Source organism: Anabrus simplex, chromosome 2, assembly GCF_040414725.1.
Source record: "Anabrus simplex isolate iqAnaSimp1 chromosome 2, ASM4041472v1, whole genome shotgun sequence".
NCBI lineage: Eukaryota > Metazoa > Arthropoda > Insecta > Orthoptera > Tettigoniidae > Anabrus > Anabrus simplex.
The window spans coordinates 684045565-684073106 of NC_090266.1; the positions used below are offsets into that span (position 1 = coordinate 684045565).

General features: G+C 39.4%; 1 protein-coding gene across 2 annotated transcripts in view; it reads right to left on the reverse strand.

Moving 5' to 3' along the window:
- Nucleotides 1-6160: 6160 nt before the first annotated feature.
- The window catches only part of LOC136863034 (inhibin beta chain), a 680816-nt gene continuing 659434 nt past the window's right edge, over nucleotides 6161-27542 (reverse strand). For both annotated transcript variants that reach the window (XM_067139353.2, XM_067139354.2), the window contains one exon: nucleotides 6161-7271. In XM_067139353.2, coding sequence (XP_066995454.1) covers nucleotides 6552-7271 — 720 coding nt within the window. In that variant the 3' untranslated portion in view covers nucleotides 6161-6551. The remainder of the gene's footprint in view (nucleotides 7272-27542) is intronic.

Here is a 27542-nt window from a genome sequence, read left to right on the forward strand (position 1 = left end):
TGTCTGCAAACCCAGTGACTATATAGTGCCCTGTGGGAAGTGCCAAAAGCCGGTTTGGTGATACAATAGAAAAAAGTAAAAAGTAAACATATAACCCTGGTTATAATATAGATGTTTTACAAGTATGAACATTTGACGAAACTATTTCTGTCTTGTAACGGTTCAAATCCCATTACAAGCATTCATTTGTATTATTATTTTATCTGTATTATTATTATTATTATTATTATTATTATTATTATTATTATTATTTGATTCAATTCTATAATTTGATTTTTCTATGTATTAATTAATTATTGCTTGCTTTATTGTATTTAATTTATTGTGTATATATATGTATGTGTGTTAGCATTAAAATCATGTAGAGTGAGACTAACTGCCTAATATCAGATATGGATGTTTTGTGAAACCTTTTGACATTGCAACATATGGTGTAATAATGTTACGGTAGCTGTCGAGTCATCGCTCTGTCATTATATGCATTTAGTGATGAGATCATATTTTGGAAACTCCTAGTGTGCCTCAGGCTATTTCAACTCAATATGTAATACTTGTAGCTGGGTGGGAGTGACATCATATCTGTTTTTAACTCTGACGTGGGTGTTATACCATGTGACGACTTGTGTCTATATATAGGGGCTGTATCCTATAGCGGCAGTCAGTTGGATAGTTCAGTTGGTTGGAAGGAGATGAATGGAGAGACTTGCCATGAAGTCCATTGGAAGTAGACGAATGGGGAACAGTGAAATGGATATTTAATCATCAGTGACCAAATGGATTATATGTTCGGAGTATGTTTTTGTGCATCTGTTCAGTCGAGTTCTTGTGTCAGTTCAGTGACAGCCAAATATTGAGTCGTCGTAATGCAGACTAACAGTTATCAGAGAATTACTTGTAAATTTCATTGTGAAGTATGAATATAGTTTCAAGCCATCCTATATCTCTTTTGTGAAACTAAAAGGATACATCACCAAATTAGGCTTGAGATACCTCTAGCTGATACCAACTCAAAGGAATACGTTGTAATAACACTCAATGTGTTCAATGTACAATTAGGTGAACCAGTGAGGGATAAATTTCTTGTACAACTTTTAAATGTCCGGTCAAGAGGATTTCAAATTTAATGCCTACAGTTTCCTTCAGTTGTAATGTCAGAGTTTTATATTATCTTTTGAATTATCACAGTAAATCTCACTTGTTAAAATCAGCATTTAAAGAATATATTTTGTTTAGTATCAAATAAATTAAATTGTTTCATTTCAATAAGTTGATCAGATAACCTCACATTTTAATGGGAAAATCGAACGCCAATCTCCTTTTCCCAGAACCTATATGTTATGCTGTCAAAGTAAGCTTATTACCTCACACCTTAGATATATTCAAGACTCTCATTCTGTTATCGTTTCATCTATATGTAGCTGGCGCCTATCAACAATTGAATGTGTAAGTAATCAGGTAAGTACTAAGTGTGAGTACATAGTCTGACGATTGAGTATTTTATTTCATGAATATTTTAATATTGTTTTATTTTAAATTCAGTTTCATATTTTTAAATAAAGTGAGTAATAGTTACGTCTTCAAGTAGAGCTATCGAAATCGGATCTGTCTCGTTCCATTTGTTGTAGCCACTCTCTGCTGTATGATTTCTGATGATTCCCTAAAAATACTAACTAAATGCGATGCTAAGATGGTCACTTATGCAAGTTCACAGCCAACCACTTACCCATTAACATACAATACTTGCTCTAATTATCGCACTGATGGGAGGTTTACACCAAAATCAGTAGGTATGTCATAGCCATCCTTTCATGAAATACTATTTTTGAAAAATGCTTGATCAAAGATTTAGCATTGATGGGACTGAAATTTCTGGACGGTTCACCTGAGAAATTATTTCTTTGAGGAATGAATAATGTGGCATTTTTACAACATGATTTAATTAGGATGCTCGAGGACCACGTGATTTTGTAACCGTACACAAATATGATCTCCTGATTTTAGGTTTGTAATATAAAGTAAAGTAGTGAATAACTTTGTTGAGAACATAGTATTGCAAGAAGAATTTGTAGTTATGGAATATTGAACATACATACCATTATATTTGTATAACATTTATTTTATAATTTGGGTAAGAGTTTGTACATATACCAGTGGCGGCTCGTGGATATCAGCAGTGGGGGGCGCACCTTAGTTTCATAATTCCACAAATATTCAAGTTCTTCAAACCATGTTATCAAGATACACACTTCGAACACTATACAGTGCAACGCATATGCAATTATTATTATTATTATTATCATTATTATTATTATTATTATTATTATTATTATTATTATTATTATTATTATTATTATTATTATTATATGACTTTACTGGCAGGACCTAGTGTTTACAGTGCACTATGTCTTCTGGTATGGCCTAGAGCAATTTTGTTACTTTCATTGATCTGTCTCTGTCTTATCCTTGGCTTTGACAATATAAAAGTGACTGAGGTATGAGCGATGCTAGTAATGCCATTCCTTCTGCAACCAGTCCCTGCTATGAATGGTGTGAAAATGTTGCTCATAGGGCCGGTTGGTGCGTGCATTTCAGTGGGCTTGGCAGACTGATATGTAACAGCAACTTCTGGCTCAGTGAGGAAAGCAACGGGAAACTACCTCACTCCTCATATCCCTAGTATGCCTCTTCAGCGATGTCTAGGCCATCTATGACAGCTGATTGCAGAGTTGTTGAGGATCCATCCAGCCTTAGGGCTGAAGACTGAACATACATCCCCCTGTGGGTGGGAGCGTTAGAATAACACCCACGGTATCCCCTGCCTGTCGTAAGAGGCGACTAAAAGGGGCCCCAAGGGCTCTGAACTTTGGAGCGAGGGTTGGCGACCATGGGGTCCTCAGCTGAGTCCTGGCATTGCTTCCACTTACTTGTGCCAGGCTCCTCACTTTCATCTATTCTGTCTGAACTCTCTTGGTCAACTCTTGTTCTTTTCCTACCCCGGCGCTATTAGGTTTGCGAGGGCTAGGGAGTCTCTCATTTTTACGCCATTCGTGGCCCTTGTCTTTCTTTGACCGATATCTTCATTTTTCGAAGTGTCGGAACCCTTCCATTTTTCCCTCTGCTTAATGTTATATAGAGGATGGTTGCCTAGTCGTACTTCCTCTTAAAACAATAATCACCACCACCACCACTGAACATATATACACATACATTATTATTATTAAATAATAATAATAATAATAATAATAATAATAATAATAATAATAATAATAATAATAATAATAATAATAATAATAATAATTGCCTGTTCTTGTCCACGATCGAGTTATGTTTACGAATAGTTTCACTGTAGTGATCACTTAAACAAGACACGACATTGACTTCACCAAGCATTTCAAAGTCCATGGTACTATTGATATCACCCCTGTGGTGACCCATTTATCTCCTTTCCTAGAACGGGAGAATAGCAGGCAAGGAAAGCAGTAAAAAGTTTTCTGAGATATCACTTCCTCATATCCGCGAGTTCTTGTTATATACGTCAGGAGAATTAATTTGTCTTTGGAAAGCCCTATTTTCATTTTTCTTGGTCTCCAGTTTTTTCAACAAGAAGTCTGGTGTCGGCCTAAAACACTCCTTCAGTTCGATTTTCTTCTCGATAGAAAGAGAAGAAAACGTTAGTACTTTAATATGTTCGACGGTAATCATACCGTACGAAGTGCAAACATAACACTACGCCTACATATAAATCACAACCTTTCTCCTAATTTCACCTTGTTACAGTCACCTCACGAGATCATTCATCAACATAAAGTTAAACATCGCGCTATCCAGTGAGTATGGCCAACATGAGTCAAGTGCGAGGAGACAGTAGTTACAGTCGTTACTCGTTTCGTTAGTTAATAATCCTAAAAATCACAAGACTATTTTAAATATATACCGGCACATTTAACTCAGGTAAGTGCCTCAGTAAAATAGTTCCTAGTTTTAGGAGAGAAATGGAATAAACTGACCCCTATTAAACAGAAATCAGATCACCAATGTTTCGGGTAGGTTGACTGCAACAATAGGCCGCGGCAGAAACGCGCCGGAATCTCCAAAGACTTTAATATTACTACTATTATTAATATTAATCTCCGTAGAACAGCACATCTCTACTACGCCTCTGATTGGCTCCCTCAAGGCCAGTCAAACGAGACTCAGAGTATTTGGTCCGCTATGAGAGAGCGCCCTCCTGCGCGGAGCCAGCAGCGCATCGGGCCGCAGTACAGTACCACTCGCGCCCTTGATAATAATCTTATAGTAAAATATTTCCGTTGTTAACATTTAAGATTAAAATTCCCGAATTTAATGGAACCCCGTGGGGGGCGCGCGCCTTAGCGCCTCCCAAACGAGCCGCCACTGACATATAGCATAGCTGTGAAATTGCTCAAGATTGTGTAACATGGGAAAGAGTAAGGATGGTTGAAAGTGTTGCAACAAAACGGCTTGAAAATCCAGGGTACAGTTGGGAAGTACAGGCCGAAGATTGTCATTCATCAATGTGGATGAACGTGAGAATTAGCTCATTTTCATATCAGCCGCTCCATAACCAATCCGTAGGCTCCGATTTTGAATGAGGTAGCGTTGACTGAGAGATGCTTGAAGATGTGTCAGTGAGAGTGTTGCTACCAGTGAACTTTTGGAGATGCTACAGCCATGAGGAGCACGACTATATATATGTGCATACACATTCGACAAGTTTCATTACGAATGCATTACAAGGTCCTTACGAGTTCATTACGAGGTAATTACAATCCTTCCCTCTGTGCATTCTATGGGAGATGCTACATGGTATCCATTTGCTTGTTCGTTCTCTGGGAGAATCACCACTCACACTCTCTCTCTCTCTCTCTCTCTCTCTCTCTCTCTCATATACAGCACACCAGCGTGTCAAACTCTTGGTCCTGGTCCCGAATGCAGCTTTTCACAGCACAGCGTTGTTGTTGACTAGTGCACAATAGCAAGACTTGCTTCCGATGAACGGCTCACTACAGACTTTCACTCGCAATTGATGCACTGAAGCCATGACTCATCGAGGATGACTCCAGACCAACTGACAGTTGCCAGTTGCACTTTTATATAGACAAGTGGGAGTTTCTAGTTACTTCTACCTCCAGATCATTCTGAGCAGGTGGTCAATTGTTAATCAGTTTCCAGCTTTATTTAGGAGCTTCCTCTTCGCGAGCCTCAACAGTTCTCTGGTGCGATTGTTTTGTTCACTGCAGACACCATCCACATTGTCACCACTGTACTGCAGTTATTATCCCTCGCTGGCATTATTGCTGGCTGCCCCGCACTCAGCCTTCATTGCCACAGCATTCTGTCTAAATCTTGACTTGTTAAGAAAGAGAATACTGGCCAACTGTTCCTGTGCCCAATCACCATGTTCATTGCATCAGGTCAGGCCACTTCTTCTATGGACAACTTTTGTGCAGTCTTCTGATCATACAACCCTTACATGAACATCAGCTTTAGCTGCTGGAAGGGTCCATGTACTTTATTTATGGTGCATGACAAATAGAACAAAATACCAGTCCTTGTTTACCATTATAGCATACAGATTTTCCCAGCTAAAGCATTAATGAACATTCGCTTCATGTTGTCATTTCTTCCAGTGTACTCACATTGGTCTTAGACAGCATAGACATCCTGCCAATGAGAATTTCAAATATTCAGAGAATAGATTCTTATAATTTTGTTTTCATCCTTTATTACCAAAAATAAAAAAAATGATGATTAGTCAAGTGGGAACACATGACTGCACAGCCCACTACTGGTTACACATACTGGATAAGACATAAATTAGGTTAATGTAATTTGGTCTTTTGCTGTTTACGAGTTTTAACAAAATGCTGTAAATTAATAAATAATATAGACTGAAAACTTTGACTTATGGTCACTCAAATGACTTGGGTTTTGAAAAGGTGCGAAGTAGGTGGTAAACAAGGAAACTGGGAGAAACTTTAGGTAATACTGGCCAATAATTATTCCCACAACTTGTTCTGAAATAGTTTCTTCCAGTGTGTACACAAGAAGAGAGCAAAAGGAACAATGGTTAGGTTCATAGTGTAAAATAACAGCATTTCATTTTCTTTAGGAATATATTAATATTGATACAGTTACAGAGCAGCCTTCTCAACACATGTATTTAACATGGTAAAATATATGAAGGAACGTTCAATCAGCCTATATGACTGAATTAAGTGAGAGAATACTGAAAACTGGTGGAATATCACATTGCTATAAATGCATAAGAAGTCTAATAAGATTCTCTCTGCAATGAAAATTTAAGACATCATTTAGTCCATTCATTCAGTGTAGAGGCACTGAACTAGATGCACTCACTAATCATTCCTGTTCAAATACATAAAGAAAGTGCAATTTTAAATTATACTCAGTCTGCATTTCTCCACATGAATGAACCTTCAGGAATGAACATTTTAAATTAATGGGAGATGAACTGTAGAACAATTACAGTATGGTAAACTAGAAATTGTAACAACAAAATATTCACTCTAAGGGCAACCACACTCATCAACTATCATTTTAGGCAAGTCTCGTTTTATGATGTTGCTGTCTGGGCCAAAGTAGATCAGTGACATTGATGAAAACTTTGTAGGTGCACAACAGGGTTGGATTCCAGATAGTCTTCCCATTTTACGATATTCTTCTATAACATGAGTATAATAATATAAAAAAGTATCTGGAGTCCTGTGAACTCCACCACAATCCCCACGACAGTAGTTGGCATAGTAGCCCCTGGGAGCAATGATCCAGTCCTCCCAGCCAAGCTGTTTAAAACTTACATAAAACTGTTCTTTACAGCACTGAACTTTCTCAGCTCCTGAACAGTTAAGTGCTCTTCGACGTACTCTTCTTGTAGCTGTGGGATCTGTATGTATTACAAGGAAAGGGCGTTGTGTGTCCTTACTATCTTTTGAATTTCCTATATCTGAAGTTTCTTCTGACTGAAAAGAATCACCTACTATTTTAAAGGAACTAGGTTCACTGCCTTCTTCAATTTGTACATAAGGCAATGTAGGCTGACGGAACAGGACAGCTTCTACCAGATCACCGCACCCAGAACAGTCCACCAGAAGGCGTAGTCGCTCACGAGAAGATGCTCCTGACGAGTACCAGTCGCGTACTGTCTGAGTCAGGTCGAACTTCAGCCATCCCAGAGCAGAAAGTGTTGCAGGGAGTGATGCTGCCATCTCTGTATATTCATCGAACTCCTGCTGAAAAAAATTGCAGCAAATGAGGAATATCTTATACTAGACAACCTTTACTAACAAAATGTGGTAATAAAATGCCATTGGACTATACAAACTTGTTTTAATAACAAACATGATTCCTCATATTAATTTCATAATTTAACTGCAGAATTAGCTTTTTTGGTTGATTGAGGATGTTTTTTATTTTTCATTCTATTGCCACAATGCCAGTACCTAGTCAAATTAGATTGCTTACTGCGTGGCCTATAATGTGAGATATTTGAGAGAGTCATTGTCTGTCTGTTCCAGTTCTTGATATATGATTCTATTTCTTTTTCTTCCTTACTGGAGCATTAGAGTAATTGGTAATGAGGGGGTTTGTAAGTTTTCCAGATCTGGGATTGTACAATCGTTCAATTGTTAAACACAACACAACACAATCTTTAGGAGCCGAAATCTTCCCTAAGTTTTGAGGATGACAAATTTAAGGGAACCTATTGGATCATGATCAGTGGTTATTCGAATAACCCCGTTGTGATCAATTAAAATGCTGTGGATCTGTTTGTTCTCTTATTCCTCCCATTCATAAGCAATAGAGCCAAGGGTTGGTTGAACACTAAGAAATGCCTCTGAGTTCCTCTCCTTGTGTATGTTAATCTTCAAGCTTGAAAACTGTAGTTTTACTTGATCATAAATGCAGGGCCTCCACCTTTATTTGAAATCTGAATTTTATTAGCCAGAATTCAAACCATGGCCTTGGAGAGAAGCCAGAGATGATGTTGCTCAGTTATCATGTTCCATTCTGAGAGTGTGTAAGCTTGGTGGTAGAAAAGAAACTAGGAATTATGTCTTGGAACACATGAAGGGGTGCCTGATTAAAAAGTTGTGGTCCAAATAATCATTACTTGATTAGGTTCCTAAGTGTACTATTTAGTCAGAATATGAAGAAAATCTTGGAAACAATACTCTAATTCATTCTAGGTGATGTGGGTGGGGTAGTATCATGGAACTTACATCTACTCGCCTGTATTTGCCTCAATTATGCACATCTTAGGAAGTGTAGTGCAGGAGTCACAGAAAATCGTAGATACGAAATCGTCTTACTTACAGAATATGACTGATGATCTGAGGCCGCTTCGCATTTGTTGGATCTTTGACAGTTAAGATACCTACACTACTTTCTGGTAGCAATCACTTGACTCTCTTGCCCAACCAGGATGATCTATCTACTTTCAATTTCTTTTGTTTCTTTTAAGAGTATGACGATAGTGACCAAGTCAGCCAGTTTGTTATCCTTTTCTTCCCAAGATTGTGAGTTTGATCCTAGCTGAGGTTGGTGACAATTGAGGGTGTTCAAATCAAACAACTTCAGTCCTTACCTTCTGACACATTAAAGAACTACTACAGAAAAAAATGCTGACATACTTGATGTCTCTTAAAAACTTAGCCACCAGGCGAGTTAGTCGTGCGGTTAGGGGCTCTCAACCCACCAACCTAACTAACAAACCCTCGTGGACCGGTCAAAACTGGCTAGAGACTGCCAGGAACTGAATTTGGGCCTCTTAAACTAAAGAATAACAGTAAAAATAGGCATGTACCCAACACAGAACGATTAGGAGTATAAAATAAGGTTCATTGACATAACTTGGTAAATAGAAGAAAATGAGAACAAAAAAAAAGAAAATTAGGAGAATACAGAGGGAGAAAGGATACCGTACTCACATTCATAATCTTTTAGGGTATTGTGAACACAGTCGAGTCATTTGAATCATAAAATCCAATCTTATGAATTTCAGTATACGCGTCACAGGAGCGTAGCGAAAAGTGATTATAATAATATTCAGTTCTTTTCTTTCTTGACAGAAATAACTAAGATTTGATGCCAAGCATTTCTTTCCTCAGAACAAAACATTAATGATACGTGAAAGAAACAGTGTTTCACATAAAAAGAATGCTATCAAAGCATCGGAATGGACAAGGCTAGATATCAATTCATTCTGTTTGAAAAAGATCGCAACAATCTCCAAGGAGACTGTATCCTCGTCCTCCCACCCTCAAAAAATGTCAGAGAATAAACCTGGCAGAAAAGGAATAAACAAGGAACACAAAGAGATTAAGGGAGTTGCCATAGTTATGAAGGTAAATGAACATGTCACAGGGCGAGTTGGCCGTGCGGTTAGGAACGCGCGGCTGTGAGCTTGCATCCGGGAGATAGCGAGTTCGAATCCCACTGTCGGCAGCCCTGAAGACGGTTTTCCGTGGTTTCCCATTTTCACACCAGGCAAATGCTGGGGCTGTACCTTAATTAAGCCCACGGCCGATTCCTTCCAACTCCTAGCCCTATCCCATCGTCGCCATAAGACCTATCTGTGACGGTGCGACGTAAAGCCACTAGCAAAAAAAAGGAAACATGTCTTAAATGAAATAAATAGAACTGAGAGGAAAATCCCAAAAATAGGCAAATAAACAGGCAGGTACAGCCATGAACAAGTGTAAGGTAAATTAACAAGTATTAGAAATAAATCAACACCCTTAAGACACGAAAAATAACATGGATCCAGCAATCATATGACATCAACACACACACGCAGGGACCAAAATAAGCAAGGTAGAATAAATGATAACGTTTCAAGACACATTACGACGAGACTCGTAATAGCATGACCAGAGTATTCATAGGCTCGTGAGCTTGATCCAAATGCATAGATCAGAATCCTGGGTTGCAGAAATATAGGCAAGGCTTACCCAGTCATTAATATAACCAAATCTCAGCACACACGCTATGTAACACATTCATATTATCCGAAAAGACGAACATTAAATTCACAGCATTAGCGTTAAACCATACAGACAGAATATAAGCTCTAGCCGGACATAGAAACCGAAGAGAATGATAAAAGGTCTCTAATAAAATCACGCACAAACACATCATCCACACGGATCACATGGCCAGTGGTATCTCCCACCCCTACATAGGGATAATTACACTACACGCAGATGTAAAGAAGATGGAAGACATAAAAGGTCTGCAACAAATGAAATAAAATCAATCTACAGAACAAAAATCTCTCAGCATGTAGATCAGCATAACTATGGCAAGCGAAGAAAGGCAAAAGGGATAAATATCTGAAGTCTTGAGAAATAGAATCTATATTTAATCACGAACATTGATTCAGAACAGAGAATCACATAGGGCAAATAAGGAATCTTTATAAAATACCAGTAGAAAACTATTAAGATAATCTCATAGCCCAACGCCTCCATCTTTTTAATCTAAGTCATTCTTGCCTCTCTCTCGGAGAGTAAAAGAAGCAAAGAAAAGTAAGAAAGAAATGCCTCATCAATCTTTCATAACAAGAGCTGCCATCTGTCAAATAGACGTGAATTACATGTCAAGTTTGAGAATACTAAAGCAGTCCGATTAATCTATGGCATCGATAAAGAACATGATGTCAGAATGTACAAATAAGGGTAACTTGGTGGGCACAACATTCCCACCACCCCTCAGAAAATGAGTCCTTTCCTTGGTGATCAAGCAAGGAGGGCTTATTTTACATAAGGGTCGAAGCTTAAATCTAAATATGCCCGCGCGACTATAACTAAGCTTATACACTGACTGACAGAGCAAATGCAACACCAAGAAGGAGTGGTCAGAACTTTATGCCAATTGCAGGGTAGACTGACGTCACTGAGGTATGCTCATGATGTGAAATGCGCCGCTGTGCTGCGCACGTAGCGAACGATAAATGGGACACGGCGTTGGCGAATGGCCCACTTCGTACCGTGATTTCTCAGCCGACAGTCATTGTAGAACGTGTTGTCGTGTGCCACAGGACACGTGTATAGCTAAGAATGCCAGGCCGCCGTCAACGGAGGCATTTCCAGCAGACAGACGACTTTACGAGGGGTATGGTGATCGGGCTGAGAAGGGCAGGTTGGTCGCTTCGTCAAATCGCAGCCGATACCCATAGGGATGTGTCCACGGTGCAGCGCCTGTGGCGAAGATGGTTGGTGCAGGGACATGTGGCACGTGCGAGGGGTCCAGGCGCAGCCCGAGTGACGTCAGCACGCGAGGATCGGCGCATCCGCCGCCAAGCGGTGGCAGCCCCGCACGCCACGTCAACCGCCATTCTTCAGCATGTGCAAGACACCCTGGCTGTTCCAATATCGACCAGAACAATTTCCCGTCGATTGGTCGAAGGAGGCCTGCACTCCCGGCGTCCGCTCAGAAGACTACCATTGACTCCACAGCATAGACGTGCACGCCTGGCATGGTGCCGGGCTAGAGCGACTTGGATGAGGGAATGGCGGAACGTCGTGTTCTCCGATGAGTCACACTTCTGTTCTGTCAGTGATAGTCACCGCAGACGAGTGTGGCGTCGGCGTGGAGAAAGGTCAAATCCGGCAGTAACTGTGGAGCGCCCTACCGCTAGACAACGCGGCATCATGGTTTGGGGCGCTATTGCGTATGATTCCACGACACCTCTAGTGCGTATTCAAGGCACGTTAAATGCCCACCGCTACGTGCTGCATGTGCTGCGGCCGATGGCACTCCCGTACCTTCAGGGGCTGCCCAATGCTCTGTTTCAGCAGGATAATGCCCGCCCACACACTGGTCGCATCTCCCAACAGGCTCTACGAGGTGTACAGATGCTTCCGTGGCCAGCGTACTCTCCGGATCTCTCACCAATTGAACACGTGTGGGATCTCATTGGACGCCGTTTGCAAACTCTGCCCCAGCCTCGTACGGACGACCAACTGTGGCAAATGGTTGACAGAGAATGGAGAACCATCCCTCAGGACACCATCCGCACTCTTATTGACTCTGTACCTTGACGTGTTTCTGCGTGCATCGCCGCTCGCGGTGGTCCTACATCCTACTGAGTCGATGCCGTGCGCATTGTGTAACCTGCATATCGGTTTGAAATAAACATTAATTATTCGTCCGTGCCGTCTCTGTTTTTTTCCCCAACTTTCATCCCTTTCGAACCACTCCTTCTTGGTGTTGCATTTGCTCTGTCAGTCAGTGTATAATAAAGAGTAACTTAACACATTGAGTGATAGACCAATAATTTCATAGGACTGCTGTCTAGTGCCGTGAGCTAATAACATAGAGTTATTCCCTGGTGCCAAAATGTTCCCAGGTTTAACCAAGCAAATGATCGCTGAAATGAGGATGTATTTATGATATATTAGGTTAACTTATTATGTATATTAGGTAAAAGATTGCGACCCCATATGGGGTCATATTGGTCATTACGAAATGTACACGTACACGCGCCCCCCATAATGACGTCGAACTTATACAGTAGTTACTGTCCCGACGCTCGGTCATACTTACCTTTTCCTTTGCAGGGACGCGTTATATGCTCTTGATTATGAGAGATGTGTTAGTTTGTTCATACTGGAGCCGTAAAAACATACGATCACCGATTTTAGGTCAGGAAATGTTTGTAAATGAAGATCTTCCGATTTTACGCGAGGAAATTTTCCTATAAAATGTAGTTACCGGTATATAAAGTAGTGAAAATTATGTGAATTTGGTACATGAGGATGTAACGGAATAATATTATAAGAAGAATTACTAGTTACCTACTGAATATTGAATAAGTATATAATTGTGTTTGTATAATTTTTAATTTGAGTGAGAGAACCTAGCAGCGATGATTGTGCGACATGGAAAACCAGTGACTATAACATTGAAGATGGTCATAAATGTTGAAAACCCGGAGTACAGTGGGGAAGTGTATGCTGAAGACTGTAATTCATCAATGTGGATGAATGTGCAAGATCATCATTTGCTCTGTACTGGGTTCGAAAGCACTGTAACTATATACTTCGTCTAGATAATCATTGTCCGACTTGTTCGATATATTGTTCAGACTATCTGCACTAAGTATTTTACTGCTCGATTTACTCTTAACGACTTAAACAAGAAAAGAAAACTCGCAGCACTGTACACTTACATAAACAATCCGTGCGCGAGATAGACAATGATTTTGTCACCTTACAAAGCACTCTTGACGTACCCATATGGGGTCACGCCAAAACAGGAATTGGGGAATGGAAGGTGGACTATGCATGTACTTAAATAGATGACCAGCAGATGGCAGGAAGAGATTTTATACAGCTTCGAAACACATACTTACTGCGCACCGAAATGGGTTCGCACAGTTCTCGACTTAGAACGAACGTACGACCCCATATGGAAACGTGAAGTTCTAGAAGTTGACTACTCTCACGTACCCAAATGGAGTCGCTTGGCACTCAACGTGTTAAACATATGGAAGTCAAAATATACATGTAACATAATAAATATGCATGTGTCTTGAAGGAATATGTAGGTGCAAGTGTCTGTTCACTAAGGCCAACATAATGCCTCAAAGATTGATGATATCTCCAGATAAACATATAGTCGTAATTCAACAAATCCCGAAACTCAAATCAGTCCCAATTGGTCGACTCTGATTTTCCTTTTCTCTCTTTTCCTTTTCCTTCTCTTCATTTACTGATATGGGATGGTATTTAATTTCAGTCTCGCTTTATAATAGACTCTCTTCGAAAAAAGAATTTATATACCTGAAACAGAAAAAGTCTGAGCGTATGGTGCTCTACTGCAAGCTTATTATATTTTAATTCAATAAAATCAAAATGATATAATGTTTTAGAAGAAATAGACTAATGAAACATGATGGATTCCTTGAATGATATGGTTTCAGCATGGACACGTGCCTTGGACAAAACAGTGACGTCTTCTAATTTGACTGTGACAGGTCCCAGAAATTCAATGATCTTCTTAGACTCAGACCATTTTTGATATAGTTTTCCGCTGACGTGGTCTATAGCAGAACTAACCGGAAACCTTTTAGTTAGGACCAAGTCTCTGACTTGGAAAAGTCTTCTCCCCTTGTTATATCTTTGTGCAACACTGTCTCTGTATTTGATCAGGTGTTTTGAAGCTATTTTCCATTTTTCTTTGACATCCATGTAGACAGGAAGGTCCAGAAAGATATCCAATATTCTATTTCAGTGCGAGCGGATCATTGAGAACTCTGCCTAAGAACAGTTCAGCAGGAGTGAACCGGCTGGACTCGCGGATGATTGTTGAACCCTAGACTAAAAAAAGGACAAATAGGAATCCCAACGGGATTGATTATTATGGTGAAAGGCAGACAAACATGTTTTGAGATTACGGTGAAATCTCTCGAGCAGGTTTGGTTGGGGGTGATTAGGGCTGAGACGGACGTGTTTAATTCCCCAAGGAGTAAAATAATTATAATGTAGTTATTTTATTAGTTAGTGTATTGCATGCTTCATTGTCGTGAAATACTTGTGTAGTATACAGTATTATTTTTCTCTGATATACACTGACTGACAGAGCAAATGCAACACCAAGAAGGAGTGGTCAGAACTTTATGCCAATTGCAGGGTAGACTGACGTCACTGAGGTATGCTCATGATGTGAAATGCGCCGCTGTGCTGCGCACGTAGCGAACGATAAATGGGACACGGCGTTTGCGAATGGCCCACTTCGTACCGTGATTTCTCAGCCGACAGTCATTGTAGAACGTGTTGTTGTGTGCCACAGGACACGTGTATAGCTAAGAATGCCAGACCGCCGTCAACGGAGGCATTTCCAGCAGACAGACGACTTTACGAGGGGTATGGTGATCGGGCTGAGAAGGGCAGGTTGGTCGCCTCGTCAAATCGCAGCCGATACCCATAGGGATGTGTCCACGGTGCAGCGCCTGTGGCGAAGATGGTTGGCGCAGGGACATGTGGCACGTGCGAGGGGTCCAGGCGCAGCCCGAGTGACGTCAGCACGCGAGGATCGGCGCATCCGCCGCCAAGCGGTGGCAGCCCCGCACGCCACGTCAACCGCCATTCTTCAGCATGTGCAAGACACCCTGGCTGTTCCAATATCGACCAGAACAATTTCCCGTCGATTGGTTGAAGGAGGCCTGCACTCCCGGCGTCCGCTCAGAAGACTACCATTGACTCCACAGCATAGACGTGCACGCCTGGCATGGTGCCGGGCTAGAGCGACTTGGATGAGGGAATGGCGGAACGTCGTGTTCTCCGATGAGTCACGCTTCTGTTCTGTCAGTGATAGTCACCGCAGACGAGTGTGGCGTCGGCGTGGAGAAAGGTCAAATCCGGCAGTAACTGTGGAGCACCCTACCGCTAGACAACGCGGCATCATTATTTGGGGCGCTATTGCGTATGATTCCACGTCACCTCTAGTGCGTATTCAAGGCACGTTAAATGCCCACCGCTACGTGCAGCATGTGCTGCGGCCGGTGGCACTCCCGTACCTTCAGGGGCTGCCCAACGCTCTGTTTCAGCAGGATAATGCCCGCCCACACACTGCTCGCATCTCCCAACAGGCTCTACGAGGTGTACAGATGCTTCCGTGGCCAGCGTACTCTCCGGATCTCTCACCAATCGAACACGTGTGGGATCGCATTGGACGCCGTTTGCAAACTCTGCCCCAGCCTCGTACGGACGACCAACTGTGGCAAATGGTTGACAGAGAATGGAGAACCATCCCTCAGGACACCATCCGCACTCTTATTGACTCTGTACCTCGACGTGTTTCTGCGTGCATCGCCGCTCGCGGTGGTCCTACATCCTACTGAGTCGATGCCGTGCGCATTGTGTAACCTGCATATCGGTTTGAAATAAACATCAGTTATTCGTCCGTGCCGTCTCTGTTTTCTCCCCAACTTTCATCCCTTTCGAACCACTCCTTCTTGGTGTTGCATTTGCTCTGTCAGTCAGTGTATATATAATTACAGAATATGCTGCTTTATTTCTGTTATGTTAATATTTCTGTAAAGAAGATAAAAGAATGGCTGAGGGAGGCAGGAATACAGACTGTGGATGTGAATAGGCATTAAGGAGTATGAGGGAGAGGCTTTTAACGCATGACAGGATTGAAGGTGACCCCCTCATCAATGTACATGCTATGACAGGTAGGCAAGATGGAAGGAAAAAGTTGTGGAAAACAGGTAGGCTAATGTTTTAAGGGGAAGGAAAATAAGGGTTCTCATGAGGAAGTGAGATCAGGACGGTTTGGAGAGGAATCGGCATGAGTCACTGCAGGTAGAATAGCACAGGGATGATGGGGAACAGGAGAGTGTTACAGAGGATGGGCAGAGCAAGAGGAAAGGGAAACATAGTGTGGAAAGTAGGAAGAGGTAGGTAGAACAGGATAGTGAGAGAGAAAGGGAGCAGGTAGGAGGAAATAGGTTTTGCTGCTGTCAAAGAAGTTAAGGGCAACCAGAGAAGGAGAGGATCTAATGGGGTAGATGGGGTTGAGACCCTGGTCATGGGCAACTCTATTGTTAGGCATGTGGGGAAAGTGTGTGGAAGAAAGAGAAGTAGGGTAGTGTTACCCAGGAATTAGTTTAAGGCATATGTTGTTGAAAGTAGAAGGGAAGGAGGAGGATAAGGAGAAGGTGGTGATTTTCCATGTTGGTACAAACAATATTAAGCAAGCAGTAATAGCAGGAGGTTTAAAAGAGCAGAGATTGTTATCAGTAGGATGCTACGTAGGTGGGATACTGGCTGGAGGGTTATCTGGGATTTAAATGAGATTATGGATTAGGTATTTGGAAAATTGGGAGTGAGATTTGTAGATCCTAATGGGTGGGTGGGAAATAGGGATCGATGCTCATATGGCCTTTACTTGAACTGCAACAATACCTATAAGAGAAGTTATATGCAGGTACAATCAGGGAAACTGGGTGGACCAGGGAACAGTGATGAGAGTATTGGGAGCTGGAAGTCAAGTAAGGATGATATAAAGTTGTTATTGTTAAAATGTAGAAGTATTGTAAAGAAAGGAATAGAATTAAGTAATTGAATATAGATAGATATTTATTTTATTCTTAATTTTTAACCAACATAGGACTACTTAGTCAAGTTTTTGGAGGTTTTTCTTCTTTTTGTCAGCCCAATACGGTTTCATTCCTTTCAGAATGTAATTTTCTTTCTTCTTCTGGAATCACTCTTCCTATTCTCTGCTTGTTGATTTTTGTATGTAGTCTAGTGTGTTTATCTTTCAATATGTTGAGTGTATTTGTTTTGTATTTTAAATCCTCTATTATAATATGCAACTCTCTCATGTCTTCTTTAAGTTCTGTGATCCATCTAATATTATTCTTACTCTTCCATTATTTTTCTATTATTTTTCTACTGATTCTGTTTTCTGATGACTGTATTAGATGCCCTAAGAATGATATTTGTTTCTTTTTTATTGTGCTAGTCACAAGTTCTATCTATATATATAAAATAACTTGTCCTGACTGACTGACTGACTGACTGACTGACTGACTGACTGATTCACCATCGCCGAGCCAAAACTACTGGACATAAAGAAATAAAATTTTGGGAATACATTTATATTAGGGAGTAGGTGCTCGCTAAGGGAGGATTTTTGGATATTCCGTGGCTAAGGGGGTGAAAAGGGGGGGGGTGAATTTTTAAAGTGAGGATATCTATATCTCAAAAACTTAAAAGTTTACACACATAAACATTGGTATTTGGAATCTCCTTTAAAAATAAAGAAACTCATATTATTTTGTTTTTGAAAAATCCTATTGGGGGGGGGGGGGTGAAAAAATGGGGAAAAGGGATTGAACACGTATTGGGCTGATGACCTGCGATGTTAGGCCCCTAAAAACAATAAGCGAGAGAAAACGTATTATGAGGAGACATACCTCCAACACTGAAGATGTTACAGACATCAAAATTGGTGTATGTGGAATCTCCATTGAAAATAAAGAAACATGTATTTTTGTGTTTTGGGATAATCCGATGGATAGGGGGTGAACAGGAGTGACAAACGGGGCAAATTTTTAAAAAAGACTGTATCTGCAAATTATCTCAGAAACGTAACATATTACAGATTTGAAAATTGGTATTTGGAATTTCCTGTAAAAGTAAAAAACATCATTTTTTGGAAAATCCACTTAAGGGGAACTGAAAAAGGGGGTGAATTTTTAAATTAGCTTATCTACAGTATATCTCAAAAACTTAACATGTTTCAGACGTGAAAATTGGTATTTGGAACCTCGATTAAAAATAAGGAAACACGTATTCTTTGGTTTTGGAAAAAACTTCACGGGAGGGGGGTGTAAAGGAATTGAAAAATTAGTTGAATTATTTGTATGATAATGTATGTATATATAACAAAAAATCGAAAGATGTTACAAACGTGAAAACTGGTATTTGGAATCTTCCTTAAAAATAAAGAAACATGCATCTGGGGTGGGCTAACATTTGTATTTAAATTTTTCCTTCAAAGTAAAGAAACACGTAATAATTTGTGTTTGGAAAATCCACTTAAGGGGGTGAATTAATTGAAAAAATTGTTGAATTCTTTGCATGAGGATACTTATATCACAAAAACTAAAGATGTTACAGACGTGAAAATTAGTATTTGGAATCTCCTTTAAAAATAAACACGCATTTGGGGGGGGGAATCAATTTTGGGGGCGGGGGCGGGGGCGGTGAAAAAGGAGTTTAATTTCTTTTATGAGGATACATGTACTGGTATCTCAAAACTGAAGATGTTACAGTCATGATAATTGGCATTTGGAAGCTCCTTTACAAATAAAGAAACAAGTAATTTTAGTTTCCGGAAAATTCACGTAAGAAGGGAGGGTGAAAGGAAGTGAAAAAAATTAATTCTTTTTATGGAGAAACTTAGATCTCAAAAACTTAATATTACCCACGTGAAAATTTGTATTTGGAATCTCCTTTAAAAATAAAGGAACACGCATTTTTGAAAGGGGGCAGGAATCATTTTAACGGGCTGGGGTGAAGAAGGAATTGAATTCTTTTTATGAGGATACTTATATCTCAAAAACTGAAATGTTAGAGGCATGAACATTTGTATTTGGAATCGTCTTACAACATAAAGAAACATGTGTTCTTTTGTCTTCGGAAAATCCGCTTAAGGGGGGGTGACTAAATTGAAAAATTAAGTTGAATTCTTTGTATGAAGATATTTATATCTCAAAAACTAAAGATGTTAAAGGAGTGGAAATTGGTATTTGGAATCTCCTTTAAAAAAACGAAACACGCACTTTTGGGGAGGGGGCGATCAACTTAACGGGTAGGAGAGGGGAGTGAAAAATGAGTTGATTTACCGGTACTTTTATGAGGATACTTATATCTCAAAAACTGAAGATGTTATAGGCATGAACATTTGTATTTGGAAACACATGTTCTTTTGTCTTCGCAAAATCCACTTAAGGGGGTGAGTGAATTGGAAAATTAGTTGAATTCTTTGTATGAAGATATTATATCTCAGCCGAGCTGAGTGGCTCAGACGGTTAAGGCGCTGGCTTTCTGACCCCAACTTGGCAGGTTCGAACCTGGCTCAGTCCGGTGGTATTTGAAGGTGCTCAAATACGTCAGCCTCGTGTCGGTAGATTTATTGGCACGTAAAAGAACTCCTGCGGGACTAAATTCCGGCACCTCGGCGTCTCCGAAAACCGTAAAAGAGTAGTTAGTTGGACGTAAAACAAAAACATTAAATTATTATATCTCAAAAACTAAAGATGTTAAAGACGTGAAAATTGGTATTTGGAATCTCTTTTAAAAATAAAGAAACACGTTGTTTGGGGAGGGGGAATCAAATTAAGGAGTAGGTTTGTGGGGGGGAGGGTGTAAAATGTGTTGAGTTACTTTTATGAGGGAACTTATATCTCAAAAACTGAGATGTTACAGACGTGAAAGTTCGTGTTTTGAATTTCCTTTCAAAATAAAGAAACATGTACTTTTTTCGGAAAGTCCACTTAAGGCGGGAGAGGGGCGGAAAGAAGCCAAGAAGAAGAAGTTAAATTATTCTTATGAGTATAAATTTATCTCAAAAACTGAAGGTCTTACAGACGTACTGCGCCCTGGTCGGGGTGTGACAGGCGTCATTCAATTGTAATTAATTTTTGAGGAATATATATTTCATTTTCAGAAGCAAGGATATCTTACTTTATATATTGTAATTACAGGCCAGGCCTGTGAAACCTGCCACAGACTGTTGTCTCCTCTAAGATTAAGAAATACAATGGCCAGCAGAAATAGTATTCTCAGAAATTGTGACGAGGTGGAAAGAGAAATGCAAGAGTTATTTCCGAGTCAGTGGAAAAGTTTCAGAGCCGCGGGCGAAGTTATAGCGCTATACACCGGATTGGCCGAGTGCAGAATTCCTAGAAATGACGTCAGGAGATCGCCAATGTACTAGCGAGGGCTGAACGCAAGGTTGGTACTTAAAGAAAAAAATATGAAACTTCTCAGTCCCGCGTAAGCTTGGACCAATCGTAAAATTCGCAGGGCAGAAGCAGTCACGACAACTTCGTATTGTAAGAAACACTATCAACGTTAACTCCACGGATTAAATTTATAGAAGGAAGTGATTTATAAATTCGGGATAAGGTGAAATTTAGAAGCCTAACCATATAATAAAAGTTATTAGAAGTTATTAATTGAGGGAGAATGACTGGTGTAATTCTGAGAATTCATGGATGCTATCCGTTGATTGGCTGCAGGCAAGAAACGCTACAAACGGCGCGAAATACCCCGCCTGGGATACAGGGGCTAAATTCACAATTATATTAATCACTAGCGAACGATATTATTTGAGAATTGGCATAGAGCCTATGTTAACATAATTACATCAGTGGATCCCAAGTTTAAGCCACTGGCAGGGCCGCAAATAGTCGTATGAGGATATTGGAACTGCGTGCCCTAAGATGACCTCACGTGAACTCGGAGGGGAGTTGAGACGAATATAAATACATGGTCGTGGGGACGGAAGTAACTTACTTGTGAAGAGTTGTTCGAGCCGTTACTACGCCGGGGTGCGTACTGACTTGAAAAGTATTATCCGAGCCGTTACTACGCGAAGGTGCGTATTCTCAGAAATTGTGACGAGGTGGAAAGAGAAAGGCAGGAGTTATTTCCGAGTCAGTGGAAAAGTTTCAGAGCCGCGGGCGAATTGTCGGAGCCGTTAATACGCAAGTACGTGTGTGTATTCACTCGTGGAGGACTGTTTGATGTGTTATAATGTTACGTAGCATAGTGATCCATGACGTGCATTAGTTCGTATTACAGTCTTGAACAGTCTACTAGCAGGAGTTCGAATATTCACAGAACTCATTAAATCAAAACCTACGGATAGGAGTGTGAGATTCCATATCAAGAATAGGAAGTATGTTACGTGAGAACGGTCGCGGGTGGTCGACGTAATTTCACCAAGTGAACGGTCGATTACTGATACCTGGTTAGCCTCACGGACGTGAGACGGAATTTCGAGTGCGCATCGGGCCGTTAAAGAGGATACCGATGTATCACATGTTCCTAGTGTCCGGGGAAGGAACGAAGAATGTATATTTACATTAAGTGGGTTAGATAAAAAGCCAAGAGTGTTAAATTTGTTAAATTTAAAGTGGAAATTCTTCTAAGTGCAAAAAGTTTTTTTGTTTTTATATAAGATTTAAAATGTGTAATATTGAAATGTGTCATGGATTACCTCTTCAAGCTGGCATGAATACCAGTAGGATGCAGTGCTAAACACTGGATGGGGGCGATGCTCCTCGTCCAGTTTAGCAAACTACAAGGCTGAGATGAGTACCCCTTAATATATATTTGTAGATTGCTATCGTTAGCGTGAGGAAATCATATTCTTTCATTATGGTAACTTGATTGTGACACGAACCGTTTCCGGCTCGTATAAATTCAGAGATAGACAGATAAAGGGACAAAATATGTACATAATTAGATCAAGCACTCATTATAAATTTGATTATTTAATAGAGTAGAGTTGATTTGTTTATTCAAGTGCTTGAATGGTTTGTGATTATATAGGAGCGCGTTTCACGTAAAGATAAGATTAGTATTCATTTTAGAAGTGCTCAAATGTGGTTTGTTTCAGTTATCGGAAACTTTATAGATTTTAAGGCATGTAGTAGGATTATCCAGAGGCAGAGGGTTGCCAAGTGATTTTAATTGTTGTGGGACGGAATGAAGTCCATTGAATTGTCTGTAAATATCGATGATTACTTGTGCCGCGAAGTTTCGCCAGCGGACGGAAATATAATAATCAGTTGATGTTTCGGAGTGATAAATGAACATGGGTAATGTGTAAATGCGTGCTTAATAATAATGCTTTGTGAATAATGGCACGGGCCTAGTTTGACAGAATGATTGAAAGTTAAAGTCATTTCAATGTGGAGATAACATGTGGTGTGGAAGACTTTAATTCAGGCAGTAAATTTGATTTTAACCTTAATTCTTGATTTAACGTTTTTGGACTCCATAATAATCATAAATATTTGTTTAAAAGCGATAGAGACACTTGTATATGATGGTCACGCTATGTTGAAAGCGCAGAGTGGTTTGAGCCAAATTTTGATGTTGGATGTCGTGTGGGACAAAAATCCGGCATGAGATGAAAATGAACCGTACTGATGTTGATGAAGAAATAGATGGATCTTGGGGCCTACGTCAATATAATATGCCAATTCCGGTGTCATGAGTGGCATGAGCCCACGCACCGATGATTAATTAGTAAATTAAATATTTGAAGAATTCCAGTGGAATAAATCGACTTCAAAATGAAATAGGAGGAATAATTTAGCACTTGCAGAGATTGGATGTATTTGCCCAACTGCGAGGTGCCATGGGATTTGAGATTTGTCTTGGAAGGACATGGTGTTCTCATAAATTAACGACAGTATGAAAATAAGGTTGCGGGTTCGAATACCGTTATTATGTCCCAACCGATATGAAATCGGATCTTGGTGGTTCATATTTGGGAGTTAACATATGTGACTAAGTTCTAAAGATTGAAATTAATATATAAATTTTCGAAATAATAATAATAATAATAATAATAATAATAATAATAATAATAATAATAATAATAATAATAATAATAATAATAAATTTTTAAATTATTATTTCGGATGATGATGTTGAATGATACTAGGGAAGTCAGCTGGCAAAATAACGTACTAATGTCAGGTGGTTGTAAATAATAAGTTAAATTTGTTATTTGTAAAGTGATGGCAAATCCCTACATCTGGACCATTAGGTTAGAGTCGCTTTGTCGTTTCCCTCAGTTAACGATTAGCATATCTTGGTTAGGAACCCGGGGAGAGTTTTGTAGTATCCCGGGTTGGTCTCATCTCAATAAAAGTGGAGGCGATAACATAATTCATGTGATCGCGCCCACTTTGCCAACAGGTAATTGGTCCGTGACCATCAATGGTCATTGTGTTCACGAGGATTGAATTGAAATCCTCAGAAATCAACGGATCCGCCATCCAAGTGGATGGGTCGTCAAAAGTGTAAAATATTATGTAAAATTTTCAGGAATGATTTGCCAAATTACCGGCAAATTAAGGGTCAACAAATTTTGTTGTGTGTAAAATTTTTCAACTTAAATAAAATGCTCCTTTAGCATTTGGAAGGAAACAGTTCCTGGTTCTTGTTCTTCTAGCATAGTAAACCCCTGGTGACCGTTTAAATATCCGTCCCCATTCTTAGGACGGAACCTTCATATTTTTCCCTTTGATCTGATTAAATAAATATATTTTTGTGTGTTTTTATGATGAGCCTTAAAGTTAATGATTAGAGTGTCCCGTTCCACCCTGTAGAAAATTGGTATTTGGAATCTCCTTTAAAATTAAAGAAATCACCATATAGCCATTGAAGGTATAAAATTCATCAAACCCTTACTAATTGATGGCGCCCATACATTTCATTGGAGATTATATATCTCCATAAATATTTTTATTGTTTATTAGTTGTGATAGATTCGGACCGTAACACCCCCTGAGATGAATGCTGGTTGGGACTCAGGCTTTGAGCGGGTACAGTACAGACATGAAAACGGGTATTTGGAATCTTCTTTAAAAATAATGAAACATGTATTTTTTTGTTTTAGGAAAATCCAGTTAAGGGACTGAAAAGAATTGGAAATACTGGGTGAATTTTTAAAAATGAGTTCTGGTATATCTACATTATGTGTCAGAAACTTAACATGTTAGGGTCAAGAAACTTGGTACCGGTATTTGAGAAGTCCTTTAAAAATACAGGAACATGTACCTTTTTGTTTTCGGAGAAAGCACTTAATGGGGGTGAAAAGAAGTGAAAAGTAGTTGAATTATTTTTATTAGGATACTTATATCTTAAAAATGAAAGATGTTACAGACGTGAAAACTGGTATTTGGAATCTCCTTTAAAAATAAACAGGTATTTTTGTTTTCACAAAATACACGTAGATGGGTGTGGGGGTTGGTCTGATCAAGGGCTGAATTCTTTTTATGGGGATACTTATGTACATCTCAAAAACTGCAGATGTTACGAATGTGGGAACTGGTATATGGAATCTTGTTTAAAAATAAAAAAGAACAGGTATTTATTTTTTTGACTTGAGAGAGGACTGTTTCTCACATGTACAGTTCTATGTTGCATGGTGGTCTTAGCCCCAAAAGGTAATAGCCTACCACAAACATGGTTTACAAAGAATTTCTGGGGGTAAATGAGACTCAATTTTTGGGTGAGTTTTTATATTTAGGAATTTTCAGATAATGTCTTAGTACAATGCCGAGGAACGATTACTGTGATCAAATTACGAAATCCATGCGAGCGAAGCCACGGGTAATTGCTAGTTTCTTTATAAGCTAGTCTCCAGACTCCAGTTGACTTGATAATTTTTATTTACACATTTTCTCACTATTCTCCTTTCTAACTTGAGTACTCTATCTATTGGAACTGTGTTTGTTGTTTTGAATAATGTTTCACATGCATATGTAATTTGTGGCTGGGTGACTGTTTTGTAGTGTTTCAATTTGGTTGCTACTGAGAGACACTTTTTATTATATGTATTCTTGGAAACATGCTGTGCTGTAACCAGTTTATCTATTCTATTTAGCCATGCTGGTTTCTCGTTCAGGTTGTATGTGATTATTTCACGTAAATATTTACATTTTTCTACAATTTTTATTTCTTGGTCTCCAAGCTTAATTTTGTTTGCAAGTGGAAGCTGAGTTAGCACAACTTCGTTTTTTTCAAATGAAATTTTAATACCAATATTTTGAGCTATTTCCTGTAAAGATTTTATTTGTTGTTTTGTTTCGTGAATATTATTGGCCAGAAGAGCTAGATCAACAGCAAATCCTAGACAGTTCAAATGTATTTTATCCTCCTGCGTTCCAGTTTTTATATTTTTCGAGTTGTTCTTGTACCATTCCTCATAACGTACTCTAGTGCATAGTTAAAAAGAAAAGGTGACAAACCGTCACCCTGTCTTAAACCAGCTGTTACCAAGAATGGTTCAGGGAGTTCTCCTCTGAACTTAATTTCAGAAATTGTATTGAATGAATGAATGAATGAATTTATTGAACTGAACATAACAGGCTTTCGCCCAGTTACAATGTTCCAATAAAATAAACACTCACAGACTATTTATAGCTAGACACTAACTACTTACTACTTAACTACTTCTAAATCTACTTTGTAGCATCCTGCACATGGGCGGATCGCCAGCTCCACATGCAGCACACCACCTAACTAAACTAACTACTTTACTACATGAATATACTACTTAACTACTTCTAAATCTATTTTGTAGCATCTTGCACATGGGCGGATCGCCAGCTCCACATGCAACACACCACCTAACTAAACTAACTACTTTACTACATGAATATATACTAAATCTATCCTAAATCTGTCTGGCCGTGACATCACCCCTGGTGAGGAACTGCTACCACCCTTCCCTGGGATGTCACGACCAGACATGTCTCATGAGGCTCGGAAACCGATACCTCATAGACCCTTTAAGCTGTCAATGTTATTTCTTCACCACTCCTTCCTGTAACAACCCACATGTGAGCGGATTGCCTAGCTCTACATGTAGGCTATCACACCTATATTTCACTGCCGAGACGGATACCATAACTCGGCTCATCTTTCACTGTCTCATTGACAACTTACTTCCTCTAACCTAACACTATTCACTACTTTACTCTACTTTACATGTGCAGACGTACCGAATCAACACTTTAGCTTGAGATAGGTCAGGCCTATCCCCGCCTCTTCCAACTCCACTGTACGCCATCAGCCAAAAACAAATAAACTAACAAAACCAAACTAAAATAAAACCAAAATAAAATAAAACGGGCAGACAAACAACCAACAATCTCATTAGAAGGTAGCCAAAACAAACTAACTAACAAAACCAAAGAAAATAAAACAGGCAGACAAACAACAATACCTAAGGAACAAGGGAACAAAACTGAACAGATATGAAAAACGAAAATAATACTAAACTTATAATTATTGTCGCCCTTAGTTATTAGTGAGTTAAACTCTATAATGTTCCATATCTGTGAATCAAAGTTGTTTTATGTACATACATGATTACAAAACTTCAGAAATTGTATTAGTTAGATTAAGTTCAGTCAAATTGATTAGCTTTGTGTGAAGTCCGAAATGTCTTAAAATTTTTAATAATGATGGTGTGTGGATGGAGTCGTAATCTTTCTTGAAATCCATAAACGTTATTGAAATTGGCTTGTTTCGTTTTCTGTAATATGCCATGACTAGCTTCAAAGTTATTATTTGTTCAGAGCAGCTTCTCCAAGGTCTGAAGCCTCCCTCGTATTCACCTAACTCTTGATCAAATTGCTCTTTAATCCGATTATATAATATCTTAGAGAAAACCTTATACGTGCATTCAAGGATGGAAATACCTCTATAGTTGTCTGGATTACTTCTTTCACCTCTCTTGTGAATTGGATTAATTATAGCTGTTGTCCATTGTTCGGGGAGTTTTTTTGATATCCAAATCTTCTGTAATATCATATGGAGGGATGTCTGAGTTGCACTGCCGGCATATTTCCATATCTCTGCAAAAACCCGGTTTTCTCCACAAGCTTTGTAGTTTCTCATTTCCTTAAGCACTGTTTGAACTTCTTTTGCTGTAGGTGGGTTTATATTTTCTGGTTTAGTTTTTATCAGGGTATGTGTATCAATTAATAAGAGCTTTTCAGGTTCATCACTGTTCAAGAGCTTTTTAAATGCTTCTGCCATGATTTCTGCGTTTTCTTTATTGTTATGCACTATTTTGCTATCTTTATTTTTCAACAATAATGTGGGGGGTTGTATTTTTGCAAAGGCTTTACCAAAGGCTTTGTAATAATCTCTAGAATTGGTTTTGTTATAATGATCCTCAATTTCCTCAATTTTCCTCAGCAGCCATCTCTCTTCCCACAT